The 14,468-nt window shown below is 39.6% G+C and overlaps 1 protein-coding gene across 2 annotated transcripts in view; it reads right to left on the bottom strand.

The window, feature by feature from the left end:
• Positions 1-8,375, bottom strand: part of LOC119901696 (extended synaptotagmin-2-like) — a 55,494-nt gene extending 47,119 nt beyond the window's left edge. For both annotated transcript variants that reach the window (XM_038717283.1, XM_038717284.1), the window contains exons 1-2: positions 8,215-8,375; positions 6,550-6,937 (exon numbers count right to left, since the gene is read on the bottom strand). In XM_038717283.1, coding sequence (XP_038573211.1) covers positions 6,550-6,918 — 369 coding nt within the window. In that variant the 5' untranslated portion in view covers positions 6,919-6,937; positions 8,215-8,375. The remainder of the gene's footprint in view (positions 1-6,549; positions 6,938-8,214) is intronic.
• Between the last annotated feature and the right edge of the window lie 6,093 nt (positions 8,376-14,468).

Genomic DNA, 14,468 nt, shown 5'->3' with positions numbered 1-14,468 from the left:
GATTAATACATTTGCTTTAATCTACAAGAAGAGTCGATGTGAGCTGTGTGGATATAGCATAACAAACACGTGACTTAAGGTTTACACTGAGTGCCAAGTTTTGGATTCTACAGGCGTGATTCCATCAGCTGGGTTGAAACAAATACTTTTTAGACCTGAGCAAAAAGAATTTCAGGGGGGAAAAAAATGGAATAAAAAAGCTTGGCTGTGTAGACCTTCCTGCATTCCTTTGTTTCAGCTCATATGAGACCCTGATGATAGAGAAGTGCCAATAACAGGTCTCTTTATCCGAATCTGCACTAAGGGTGCAGCAGTGTGTTTGACAGCTCTGGGGAAAGTTCTGCTGGAGATCATTTACATGCTTAATAAAGCCGGTTTAGAGTTGTTGTGCAATGTACAGCGACTGATCTGTCCTGTAATGTTCGCTACATCATTATTTATTTGACAAAGACGTTCCGGTTTATTACTTAAATTCCAGACAAACTGATGCCAAAGAGGTTTCTAGAGATAACGCATTTATAAAAGCATTAAAAAGTTACAGTATTTGACCACTGGCTGGTGGCTGCAGCAAATTGTCTAATTTGGAATGTCACTGTTTACAAAGAAAATCTATTATATTTAATGTCATGCATAGCTAATCACATTATGAGCTTTAAAGGCTGCAGAGAGGATTGTTACTCCGCTTATCTTTGCTCTGTTTATCATAAACTTTATGATTTTTCAGCTTATAAGGATCAAAGGATTACAGGGCAATCGAGTAATCATGGGCGGACACACCCATTACAGAGTTACAGACTGCATGAAAACAGAGACTGAAAAGACAGCTTATGGCTTCTTTCAAAAGCACACGTAACTTTGATAGATAGTAAGACCAAGGGTCTGTGTAAAATGTTTGATAATGGTAAATGGTGGAAAGTGATGAAATTAGAATGAACAGGACAAAAGTGTATAAAAACCAAAGGATAGGAAATGTAAAAGCCTTTTTCTTGTGTTGTGACTTCAGTGTTTCCCACTGAATGACACTGTTTCTGTGGCGCCCACGAGAGGGGGGGATGAGCAGTTGATATTGACTAGCAGCTAAGTACAACATGCTAACCTCCACAATGCAATTGTATTCTAACGTTAACATAGTTATCCATATTAGCTAGGTTTCTTGTTTGCTAATAACTTATTTAAAGGTGGATCTCAGATTGACGGTATTGAGTTGAGAACATAGATACACCAACTTATCAAAGTTACCTTGTATGCTACAAGGCTAACCATTCAACACTGCTTTACATTGGAACTGTTTGACAAAAACAAACATTAATTCAAGTTCCATTTAAACAACTGGCTGTATTAAGAAAGGTATTTTTATTGAGAGGCTGCAACTAACGATTGTTTTTTATTATCATTTAATTAATGTGCAGATTATTTTCTTGATTTAATCAATTGGTCTATAAAACAAGAGAAAACAGTGGAACATACCCATCACAATATCCAAAGGTACAAAGTGATGTAATCAATGTCATCTGACCAGTAGTCCAAACCCAGAAGATATTTAGTTTGTGTTAAAAAATTTATCTTTCAATCAACTGATCAATGGAAGCTCTGACATATTGACATACATGCTCCTGAACATCAGTGAGACCACAACAACTTTATGTTTTCCTGATATTATGACATTTTACCCATTGTGTTTGATGCTGCGCGACTAAAGAGAAAATTAAATAAGTCTGATGTCTATAAAGGTAAATAGACAGGTAATATCACAGAATAATCATTTATCAAGCAAAAATACCGAACATGTTGCTAGTTCCTGCTTCTTAAATGTGAGAATTTGATGCTTTTCATTGTTTTTATAAGATTAGAATAGGGCTGAAACAATTCATTGATTAAATCGATTAATTCGATTACTAAAAAGCATCGACGCAAATTCTTTGCATCGATTCTGAAAAGAAAAGGATTTGGCTCTGACTGTCAGATTTTTCTTAGGAAATTCAACAACAGAGAAGTAAGCAGAAGCTGTCGTATCAAATGATTATTTGTCCCTCACAGTGCTTAGTACGTCTCACGCAAGGATGAAACAGTTAGTTGTCTAATTAACAACTGATTAATGAATCAACAGAAAAGTGATATTTGAAGATGTAAATACACTGTTTTCAGCTTTTTAAATGTGAGAATTCAGATTAGATATTACACGCTTGTTCCTGCTGATGGTTCTTTAGTTGCAGTGAGTTAGCTAAGAACTCATCACAGTGACTCTGGGACTTTCTCTATTCCTCATCATTGAGTTTTGAGGTCAGTGTGACAAAGGTGAAATAGATAAAAACAGACAGACTCAGTGTCTGAATGTCTTTCAGGGGTCAAAGTTCAGAAGGGCACGTCAAAGCTTTGACATCCTTTCACTGGTTTCTCAGTTTCCCTTTAATCAGGAAAACAAGGAGCCTGTCAGCACTGTTTGGTTTACACATCCAGATGTTATTAGCCACGTTGTTTAGGGTTAAAACATCTGTAACACAGACTTGTTCAAACATGCAACATAAAGACAAAAGAGAAGCCTGCTGACTCACAACATAACAAACATGACAGCTGCTCTACACCGCTGTGTCTCTGCTTACCGCAAAGCTTTTTGCATTGGCCCGGGGTTGTTGCTGAGCTGTGTGTTTTCTCAAGGTCTGAGTGATAATGGCTGTGTTGATGGAACGCTCTGTGATGGGAGGTGGTTGTGTTTGGGTCTGCCGTATCATATATCAGTATAATTTTTAAGATGATAGAAAAAATTTGTGATATGGATTTCTTTCCCGCAGATCCGATCCCCGATCATTCCTTCACATTTTTGTAAGTTATAAATAAGTTTTAATGCAGGCCGGGGGGGTGTTATTGAGCTAATATCTCTAGTCTTTTCAAAAAGAGCCCACTCATTTGCACATAAGTAGCTCTGTCTACTCAATAAGTAAAAGGAAAGTAAAATCAATAAGGTCTGAGCTTACAGATACTGCTAGCGGGACCTATAATGTAAGGTAATGTCTTGAGAGACATTGTGTCATTTTAATGAAATCGAATTTGACTTGAAACGCGATAAAGAAAAAAAAAGAAAGATGTTAATTAGTGATGGGCACCTAAACGCAGTACTAAACAGGTCCAGGCTGAAGATCGTACTGTTCATTATCAGGCTGCTCTCAATGTCGACTCCTGCACACACACACACACACACACACACACAAACACACACATGCGGGCACACATACACACAGCGGCCAGCAGAGGGAGAGGTAGCGGGTGGGGCTTGCCATGCAGTGACATTCTGAATCGGAGAGTGGAGGCTACTGGATTAATTGGAGAATGTCCGGTGTTTTTCTACAACTGCTCTTCTCTTTTCCACCTTAGTTTGCAAACCAATAAATCACAATCAACAGTCAAATAGCCACACGAGTCTCGCCGGTGTCCGCCTGAGATCGTATGTTGGCATAAAATGTATTGCTAGGAAACAGCGGTGTGTTTACAGCGAACAGCTGATGTAGTTACGCTAAATACTGGGTCCTGAGTTGTTTGTTTTAAGTTTTCATCAGCCAAGAGGTTTCTACACAGAGCCGAAGTCACTCTCCTCCTCTCCAAAACAAGGAGAGACTCTGTCTCCCAACACCTGGGAGACAGAGTCCATCTTGACTGTGTTTGAGCACCAAGCATCATCAATGTAAAACACAGTCCACCTCCTCTTGCCGGAGCCTTGCGCTGACAGCTCAGAACATGGACCGTCTGTCGAGTGCTTGTTCCGGGATGTTGATGGGGCAGGTCTCTGTAACAATGTGGACAAAACAGTCTCTGAATTCAGTTGTTTGGTCAACATGAGTCCCATTTTGTCCAGACCGGATCTTTAGGAGCAGAATTAAGTCCAAGCTGGGCCAGCGTGGCTCCTCTCCCGGCTCACTTTCCTCTCCTCTGAGCGATCACCACACCTGCCGTGGCGACTGGTGGGTTCGTTTGGGCTGGTGGATCTTGGTCTGCTGCTCATCATCATCGTCTTCATCTTCCAATGATTATTTCAGAAGTAATACGTGTTTTCGGCAAGAAAGCCAGAAAAAAACTGATAAAAACAAAAGTGTAGCAAAGTTTGAAGGAGCTACCGGCTGCCGCTTCTACAAGTGCTGCAGGTTTCCATAGCAAATGTCACCCAACATTATATTGCAATAGGGCGGTCTGCTTCTGAAACAGTGAACAACATCCAAACCGTGACGACATGTTTGTTCGGCATCTTTTAAATTGACAAACACCATATGTGTAATTCAGGACACAATTCAAACAGGATCAATAAATGAGGTGTCTCTCCCCGTTGACTACTGTACATTTCTTTTCCAAAATAAGGTCCCATGGGGCGGAAGGAGAATGGGGGCACTTAGGCTCTTTATATCATTACCACAGAAATACCCTGAAATATTGTGATATTATCTTGGGGCCATATCACCAAGTCAGTAACTCAGCTAATGCATACTGTACTCAGCAAATATTTATTTAGAAGGAAACCTGTTTTTACATTACATAGATATAAAGTCCACACATTTACACTCAGTGGCCTCTTTATTAGGTTAAATCATGTTTCAGCACAGAGGTCAAAGTTAGTGGTGGTGTTGTACTGAACTATATTATATTCAGAGGTGTTTATAATATTCTGCACCCTCATATAAAAAGGATAGTGTATAATGAACATATCATTGAATTTACACGTCTCTAAAAATGTCTACAAAAACAAATACCATTATAAACGTTGTAATGGAAGAATCTTTTGCTGAGTATTGAATTGCAATAGATTGTATAGGTGCACTTAATAAAGTGGCCACTGAGGCAAATTTTTCAATTGCAGGTATGAAAGAGTTGTTTGCTTTTGTAAAGAAATCTTCCTCATTAATATGCAAATCTATGCAGTAAAGTGCTCCAAAATCTAATCAGGCCATTGATTCTCTGAGGGCTAAGTAAAGTTTTTATCATGCAAGGACAGGTGTGACAGACGACCAGCCAAAACAAAAATAATCAGTCCTGTCAGGACACACAAAAAGATTTTTCATCTAGCAAAGAAAAGATTACATACTTGTCAAGTCAATTTCACTAATATAGCCGAATATTACAAATAGACACATTTTGAGACTACAATTTTGTCTTTAAACCATGAGTATCCCTCCAGATAATAGGTGTTTCATGAAGATTGGAAATTATAAATTGGAACCATGCATTACTGAACCAAAGCTTTTCATCTATTGCTCCTACTGATCTCTGCCAACACAGGTCAAAGCAACTCATTTGCAGAATTAGCTCTGACAAACAAACGGTACATAATATAGTATATACAGCCTGTGAGTTCACACCCCATGCTAATCTCCATTCCTTGGATGCAAGCAACTCGTCATTTTGGCTGAATGAGCTTGTTACATGTAGACCAGAGAATGAGTAGACAGAGAGAATGGCAGCTATGTGGATGTCATGTTGTACACAGACAGGCAACCACACCAAGGGAATGTATGAATACTAGGGCTGCAACTAAAGATTATTTTCACTGTCACAGAGGAGTAAAGAAAACCACAAAACATTTACATTTAAGAAGTGATTGAGAAGGCCATTAATTTAATAGGCGTTTAATTGTTGCAGCTCTAAAGAATACAGAAAGTGATCATCAGAACAGGTTTCATGACTCTCCTGCTTTAACAGTGCCATCCTCGAGAGCCCCGCAGGCTCAGAGGCCATGTGAAAATTATTAATTGAGGACTACAACTCCTTTGGATGGTTAAAAGGATTTAAATGATCAAAAAGAGTCCTGGATTGTTTAAAAAGGGGTAAGGAAAAAAACTTGATACTGTACTGTCAAGTTATACTGTGTTCTCCAACAAAAAAATATAAAGATGAGTCCTGGAATGGATGGGGAGCTTGTGTGTCTTTAACTAAAGTCCAGAATGTGTGACCTTTCCATGGCTATTTGTGAAGCCCTCTTTAACAGGCAACAAAGTTTGTTTTGTCCTGTGGATTAAAATGAAAGTGCTGGAGTATCAAGTGTCAGAGATGATGAATCTCTTGATCCCTGGTGGCCCTGAATGTCACCATGTTGTTTCTCCGAGGTTAAACTCCACTGGACCGTCTGAGAAAGATCTTCCAGAGACTGATGCACATTATTAATGCACTGCAAGTACTGTGAAACTTCTGGGGAAACCTATGATCTCACATTGCTGTATTAGCTGCCAGCTACACTCTCCCAAAATGGCCTTTTCCATCAATAAAATGATTGCAGTCCCCTATATTATGAGAGTGTAGTGTTCAAATGCTTTATGTCTCATGTCTCATGTATATGTGTAGTCAAAGTTTCCTATGCAATTTCAACACCTCACAAGCAAGGTTGAGTGTTGTGAATTAAGTTATCGCTGTCAGCCAGTTTGGCAGGCAAACAGTCAGTGTTGACATCTTTTACTTGGTATTGGCTGGAAGAACATCCAGGGGAAGGGTGACACTTGGAACAGACTCAAAATACAAAGCAGGAATGACAACACAGTGATCATTTCAGGAATGTAATAACACTGGAGGACTTACCCATGGTGGCAGCTCAACAGTAGGCACGCTTTGCTTCACTACTTTCTCCTCATGCTCCAGGAATGCTAAGGCACGGTTTATCCTGAAGTCCTTACTGCCGTGGTTTTTCCTCCAATAGAACAAAATGGCGAGTCCAATCATGACCCAGCTAAAGCTGAACCCAAAGTACCCCAAGATGTAGATCGGGCAGATAATGGCAAAAGTCTTGCCGAATATAATCCACATTTGCTTGACATCTGTCAGAGACGACTGTGGCTCTTCGTCCAGCGCCCTTGGGGACAGAGGTGGGTCTGTGGTGGAGCTCACCGCGGTGCTGGCCGCTGCAACGGGTCCATTTGCCTTGACACCTGGTGCCGCCGAACCCTCCATCTTGGTACTTATTTCCCCACTGGAAAGACATTTTGACAGACATTTACACTAGATGCTAATGTCTTGTCACAAACAGTGGCTTACAAAATTGCATTTGTTTCATGACTGCCAATTAGAGGCTTCATGGTGCAAGATATTTATCTTCAATCACAGACATGCTGTAGTTCTAGTCAAGCACAACATGGAATCAACAAGCTAACTTACTAGCTCATATATGTACCATTGAGATGCTGTGTTTTAGGCTTACTTGGCCTTTTTTGATCAATGCTAACTACAGACTGTAAGGTGCTAACACTGAGTGTGTAAGGACAGCACAGGGCTGGTTAAATGTCTTTATAAAATATCTCCCTTCCTGTGAACCAAAGACCTCCCAAAAATACCAGGCTCCAAACAACAAAAAATTTGATAACATTATAATCTAAATGATCAGGAAGCAAGTTCAACATGTATCCATGAAAATCTCAAAATCTGAATTAATCTAAACTACTTTTGTTTGTTTGTTTGTTTAATCAAAAAAGGATTCCACGGATACTTGTGTGGTAACCTTTTTATATACAGTCTATGGTAGTAACGTTACTAGGACTTATCCAATCTCTCTTCAACAAGTAGATAGTAAAAAGTTGGTAACTGCAAATGACTACCACCCTTTGTTTAGTCTACAAAATGTACACAGTCATGTACCCTACAAGTGAGAGCCTAACTTACACTTCATACCCACAACAACCGCTGGCTGAACTGCCATTCAAGTGCCTGACCTCCTATGCAAAAATGCTAGTTTTTGCTACCTTTCTTCCTGAGAAATCTGAAACAAGTAAGAATTTGAAAAATTGGAAGCGTTTAGAAGCACTCTTTAATTCGGCATACATCCAATACAACTACACAAAATGTTTTAGTGGTATTTCAACTTTGAAAAGTGCCTCCACCGTTTTTCCCACAATCTTCTGCCAAAGCCAAAACACCCCGCCGTCGAAGGCAACGTTAATTGTGAAGCGTTTGTGAGAGTAACTTAGAGATTTTGCTGAAATATGTGTTGCTAGGTTTTGTTGTATGTATGCCGAATTGAAGAGCAAGGACTATTAAATCCAAAACGCACTGCAGTCAATCATGATCGTGTGTACAGTTTTACCGCTAAGCGCAGCAACTCTTAACTGCCTTGTATTTTAACAGAGTCTGTCGTGACGTTCGATCCACAAAGTGACACGTATTGAGGCTAGGAGTTCACCACCAGCACTGCGTAAACCAAACACCAGCGAAAATACAACTTCTTCCTCGGCGACCACCGCAAGCAACACTCACCGGTATCCGCCTGCGACATTCGCTCTTCTCCGAAAAATAAACTACAATTCACTCTTCCAGCCCAGTCCACTGCATAACCAGCAGGCAAACTCTGATAACCCTCTCGCCCTTCCCTTCAGTACATGCGGCTGTGCGAGGGCGACCAGTCAGTCTGAACAACCCTGCAGGAAACTGTCATCGCGGGAAAGAGGTCAGCCTCCGTCAGGGAGGGAGCTTCAAAACACAAACACAGCAGCGAACCCGGACGCCATCTTGCGGCAGGGACAAAACTTCTGGAGAGTGAGTTTCTAAGTTTCTATTCCACTGTCAAGGCAATGGGTGAAAATGGGCTGTCTATTCCAGCAAGCCTTAATCCACTTAACTACATTGAGGACAATACAATATAAAAACCAATGATAAGTATGTCTCCACCATTGCATTGTTGCATTATTCGTTCTAGATTAGAAACTACCACAGGCCTACTGGTCGTACTCAGTAGTAGCATGGATACTTCAAATGCTGTATCTGTTAAAAATATTTCAAAAATAAAAATAAACAATACACAAGACAAAAATCTGAATTCACCCCCTTTTCTATTTTTATAATAAAGGAAATCAGGTTTTAAACCACATTTAGGGTCTTACTATGATGTCTAGTTATTCAGGTCATTCTTTCATTAGATTTTCTGTAGCCTACATTTGATTTCTCTACTGGACATCTAAAAGCCTTCACACTCCCAGGAATAACATTGTGGTGTACTGAACCATTGTAATTTTTTTGTATTGTCCTAAAAGTTGGTCAATTAAATGTGAATATACAGTGAGGAAAATAAGTATTTGAACACCCTGCTATTTTGCAAGTTCTCCCACTTAGAAATCATGGAGGGGTCTGAAATTGTCATCGTAGGTGCATGTCCACTGTGAGAGACATAATCTAAAAAAAAAATCCAGAAATCACAATGTATGATTTTATAACTATTTATTTGTATGATACAGCTGCAAATAAGTATTTGAACACCTGTCTATCAGCTAGAATTCTGACTCTCAAAGACCTGTTAGTCTGCCTTCAAAATGTCCACCTCCACTCCATTTATTATCCTAAATTAGATCAGTAAGAATCCAACTACTAACATGGCCAAGACCAAAGAGCTGTCCAAAGACACTAGAGACAAAATTGTACACCTCCACAAGGCTGGAAAGGGCTACGGGGAAATTGCCAAGCAGCTTGGTGAAAAAAAGTCCACTGTTGGAGCAATCATTAGAAAATGGAAGAAGCTAAACATGACTGTCAATCTCCCTCGGACTGGGGCTGCATGCAAGATCTCACCTCGTGGGGTCTCAATGATCCTAAGAAAGGTGAGAAATCAGCCCAGAACTACACGGGAGGAGCTGGTCAATGACCTGAAAAGAGCTGGGACCACCGTTTCCAAGGTTACTGTTGGTAATACACCAAGACGTCATGGTTTGAAATCACGCATGGCACGGAAGGTTCCCCTGCTTAAACCAGCACATGTCCAGGCCCGTCTTCAGTTTGCCAATGACCATTTGGATGATCCAGAGGAGTCATGGGAGAAAGTCATGTGGTCAGATGAGACCAAAATAGAACGTTTTGGTCAGAATTCCACTAACCGTGTTTGGAGGAAGAAGAATGATGAGCACCATCCCAAGAGCACCATCCCTACTGTGAAGCATGGGGGTGGTAGCATCATGCTTTGGGGGTGTTTTTCTGCACATGGGACAGGGCGACTGCACTGTATTAAGGAGAGGATGACCGGGGCCATGTATTGCCAGATTTTGGGGAACAACCTCCTTCCCTCAGTTAGAGCATTGAAGATGGGTCGAGGCCGGGTCTTCCAACATGACAATGACCCGAAGCACACAGCCAGGATAACCAAGGAGTGGCTCTGTAAGAAGCATATCAAGGTTCTGGCGTGGCCTAGCCAGTCTCCAGACCTAAACCCAATAGAGAATCTTTAGAGGGAGCTCAAACTCCGTGTTTCTCAGCGACAGCCCAGAAACCTGACTGATCTAGAGAAGATCTGTGTGGAGGAGTGGGCCAAAATCCCTCCTGCAGTGTGTGCAAACCTGGTGAAAAACTACAGGAAACGTTTGACCTCTGTAATTGCAAACAAAGGCTACTGTACCAAATATTAACATTGATTTTCTCAGGTGTTCAAATACTTATTTTCAGCTGTATCATACAAATAAATAGTTATAAAATCATACATTGTGATTTCTGGATTTTTTCTTTTAGATTATGTCTCTCACAGTGGACATGCACCTACGATGACAATTTCAGACCCCTCCATGATTTCTAAGTGGGAGAACTTGCAAAATAGCAGGGTGTTCAAATACTTATTTTCCTCACTGTATATCTAAAGATAGGCTATAGGAATCAGCCTTTCAGTTTTATTATACTAATATTATTATCTCCTGAGCATCAGTGATAGGCTATCGGTGAGGTGAGGTACTTACGCAGAGCCCAAAGGATACTAAAGGACAGTACCCAGCCAGCCACAGCCTGTTCACCCTGCTGCCTTCTGGGAAGAGATACATAAGTTTCAGCTGCCGCACCACCAGACTGCAGAGCAGCTTTTCCCTCCAGACTTTTAAGCTTGAATTCATCCTCAGCACTGCTCCACTGAAAATAGTTTATTTCGGTTTAGCCTTTTTATAATTGCTTCTATATTAATGTACATTGTCTGCTATCAGAAGGGAGGTACAAACTCAATTTCACTAAATAACCTGTTGTATTGTGACAAAATAAATCTACCTACCTACTATCCTGTGTAACCTATAATAACTTATTTAGAATTTAGAAGAGATTTAGGGCATACTAGGTCATCGCTGCTCAGTGTGCTGTTGACAGTGAGCTTGCGCAGAGGGCATTTCCCCACTAGATGTCATAGTAATGTTTGTAAACTGAAGCATCACAGCTGATGTGAAATATAAATCCATATCATAGAAGGTGAATTCAAATCTGAAAAAAAAAGAAAGAACACAGTCCAATGACAGTTGATATCAAGTGAACTCATAAAAAAAAAACTGCTAAATAAACTGTTAGCACTTCAGAGAAGAGCATATAAGCTACCTACCTTATACATGGTGGAGCAGTAATAAGGAGTCTTGTAAAGTATATATATATAAAGTAAAATGTTTATAAGGTGGTTGTTTATTAGTCATTATTATATGACACAAGGTTGTCGAACAAAAGTTTGTAGTCCCTTCATGCTACATACACAGAACTTAACAGATAGAAATGTGTATGAAAATATGATAATATTTAAATTAAATAAAACAATAGGCAATACACAGTTATTTACATACAAGAGCTATATATATACACATACACACCCCGAACATTCTTCAGTGCATTTTTCAAAATTTGTTTCTGGGGTGAATGTAAATGAAAGCGACAAGATGATGATTCTGTCTGATATTTGGGAAACAGAGTCCATCTTGATTGTGTTTGAGCACCAAGCATCATCAATGTAAAACAGAGAGTCCACCTCCTCTCACCATGCCGGAGTCTTGGGCTGACAGCTTTGTACACGAACCACCCGCCGAGTGCTTATTCTGGGATGTTGATGAGGCAGGTCTCTGTAAAGATGTGGGCACAACAGTCTGATTTAAGTTGCTTAGCCAACATGAGTCCCAATTTGTCCAGATTGGACCTTTAGGAGCAGCCTTATATCAAAACTAGGCTAACATGGCTCCTATCCTGGCTCTCTTTCCTCTCCTCTGAGCCATCACCGCACGCTCTGTGGCGCCTTGTCCAGTTGATCAGGCCAGGTGGATTGTGGTCCGCTGCTCTTTTATTCAAAACCCTGTCTTCCTTTCCCAGTGACTGTATTTCTTTCAGAGGTAACACATGTTTCAGCTATAAAGCCGGGAAAAACAGATGAAAAGCGTAGCTAAGTGTAGCTAAGTTTGAAGGAGCTACTGTCTGCTGCTTCTACGAGTGCTGCTGGCAGCAATAGCAAGTTTCTGAACAAACACTTAAATTGAAATGAAACACACCTGTAATTGTAATGCACGGTGACTATACGTCCTTCCTCCCGAAAGCCTTTTTGTCTTGTGCCCCTCAGAAACTACCTAATTTTTAAGAGAAAACACTTTAGATAAGAGAAACTTTAGTGAATTAACAGAAGATAGTGGGTTTAAGTTGGGTAGTTAGATGTTCTTTTTTTACCTACACATATGTATAGACGTAGGCCTATGTGTGTAATGCAGCGATTCCCAAAGTGAGGTATATGCACTCCTGGGATCTGTGAGCTGCCTCTAGGGGGTGCGCGACAGGAAAAATGTAATGGCGGTGTGGTAGTGTAATAACTACAACAATTATTTTTGGTGGAATTTCTCATGAAATTCTTCAGAAAATTGTCTGCCTTCTCTTCAACTTGGACATTGAAATATGTATATCCATGTATATATATATATACCTTGGAGTCCATTTGCATTTAGTTCAAGAGTAAGGTGTCACATGAGTCACAGGAGACCAAAGTAAACTGAGACATTAAGTATTCCTTACCAAACTAAAAAGAACTAAAACTAAATATTATAAGAGTAGTGATAAAGAATTGTTTTAGAGGACAAATACAGCCTGTATAACACTGCAAAGCTCATTATTCTCGTTTCATTTTCTCTCCCCTCTGAAGCGGTGCTGGGTAATGACAGGGAGAGGGATGAGGAGGAGGAGGAGGAGGAGGAGGAGGAGGAGGAGGAGGAACAATGTGTTTCCTAATATGAAGGCGGGAGAGAAGCAATTTGCAAAGCTGCTGTATTGAGGCAATAAACGTTTGTGTTTCCAGACTGTTCAGGTCACATTTTGTAATTGTAAAAATACTCTACTTTGAACAATTACAAATGCAAATGATGCATGTTTATTCATGTAAAATCTCACGCACAGGCAACACCTTGGCTTGTCCAACAAGTTCAAATTAAAAGACAAGATACGTTGCCCTCTAGAATGAAACACAAAAGCATATTCTGATCTCACACCCCTGTCAGCAGGACAACATCATTTGTCAGTGCCTTTTAATACCGTTGCAAATCAATGTTGCAAAAAGTATTGGACATTTACTCTAAGGGCTGTTACTCCCTCCTGGAGCCTTATACAGGGTTTCATCTTCTTAATTGTCACCTTTTTCATCCCACTTCAGTTTGCACTAGTATTTTGGCCTATGTGGTGTAAAAACCAGTACAAAGGGAATTAAAAGCACATCTAGTTCCTCTGTGTTGAAAATTCAATAAATATGCAAATAGATTTGGTTATATTCATTCTGAGCTTGTGCAATTCTCATCGGAACGTGATTGACCCCCACACAAAAAACAGCTCTATAATTCATATGTAATAAGGTCTATTGTGGGATTTCAGTTTCTATTCTTTGTGTAGCCACATCTCAATTTCGATCAATCCATCATTTTTTTAAGGAAGTTTGTGATTAATCACCACAGCAGAACCAGGTCCTGTTTGGCTTATTTCAAGAATGAGTCAAATCTATCCAATCAGAGCAGTTTCCCACTGAGCAGGTTTACCTCATTTGCATTAGATTAGCTGCAGCTGTCACAGTCCAGCTCATATTTATTGATAATATCTATGTATAAAACACTACAAAAGAACATTATTTGTAGAAAAGGTAAATGATAAAGAATCATAAAAGCCTAATAAAAATAGCATATGGCAACAAAAGGTATAGCAAATAAAATTTGTGGTCCCCAAACCAGTATAAAAGCTTTCACACTAGACTTACTATATTAATAAAAAGCTGTGTGAAAATTCAAATTAAGGAATAAGCATAAAAAAATGACTTGTGTGAAATTGTCAAAGAGGAAGATATCAGTGCCTCAGAGTTAGAAACATGAGAAAAAAATATACATACTGAGCCTTTTGTCTGTTTTGTTTGGTGTGTTATTCGGCACTTTATCTTTAATATTGTTTTTTTTCTTTCAATTTCTTTCATAGTTATGGGCAAAAAAACCTCAACAATCTAGTGAGGTAAACATCCACTAGAGAAATTAACTCTTCACAAATATAATCACTATTCTTTATTTTTAAAATGCATTTGCATCAGGTTATTAATTTTATTATTGTTACAATGTAATGTTTAGCAGGGCTGGATATCATTAGTTGAATAAAACTGAAGCAACTGAATGAGACTTTAATCCGATTAAAATACAGGTCTGATTACGGTCTTCGAGGGCAAAGAGTTACACAAGTGATAAACAAAAGCTTCACTTGTTGTCCAACACTGATCATGAAGAGAGGAAAAAAAT

The sequence above is a fragment of the Micropterus salmoides genome, unplaced genomic scaffold (assembly GCF_014851395.1).
Source record: "Micropterus salmoides isolate LMB-PRFRI ecotype aquatic unplaced genomic scaffold, ASM1485139v1 Ms_hic_scaffold_14, whole genome shotgun sequence".
Lineage (NCBI taxonomy): Eukaryota > Metazoa > Chordata > Actinopteri > Centrarchiformes > Centrarchidae > Micropterus > Micropterus salmoides.
The sequence above is the reverse complement of the archived record's forward strand: the minus strand, read 5'-3'. Positions and strand labels throughout refer to the sequence as shown.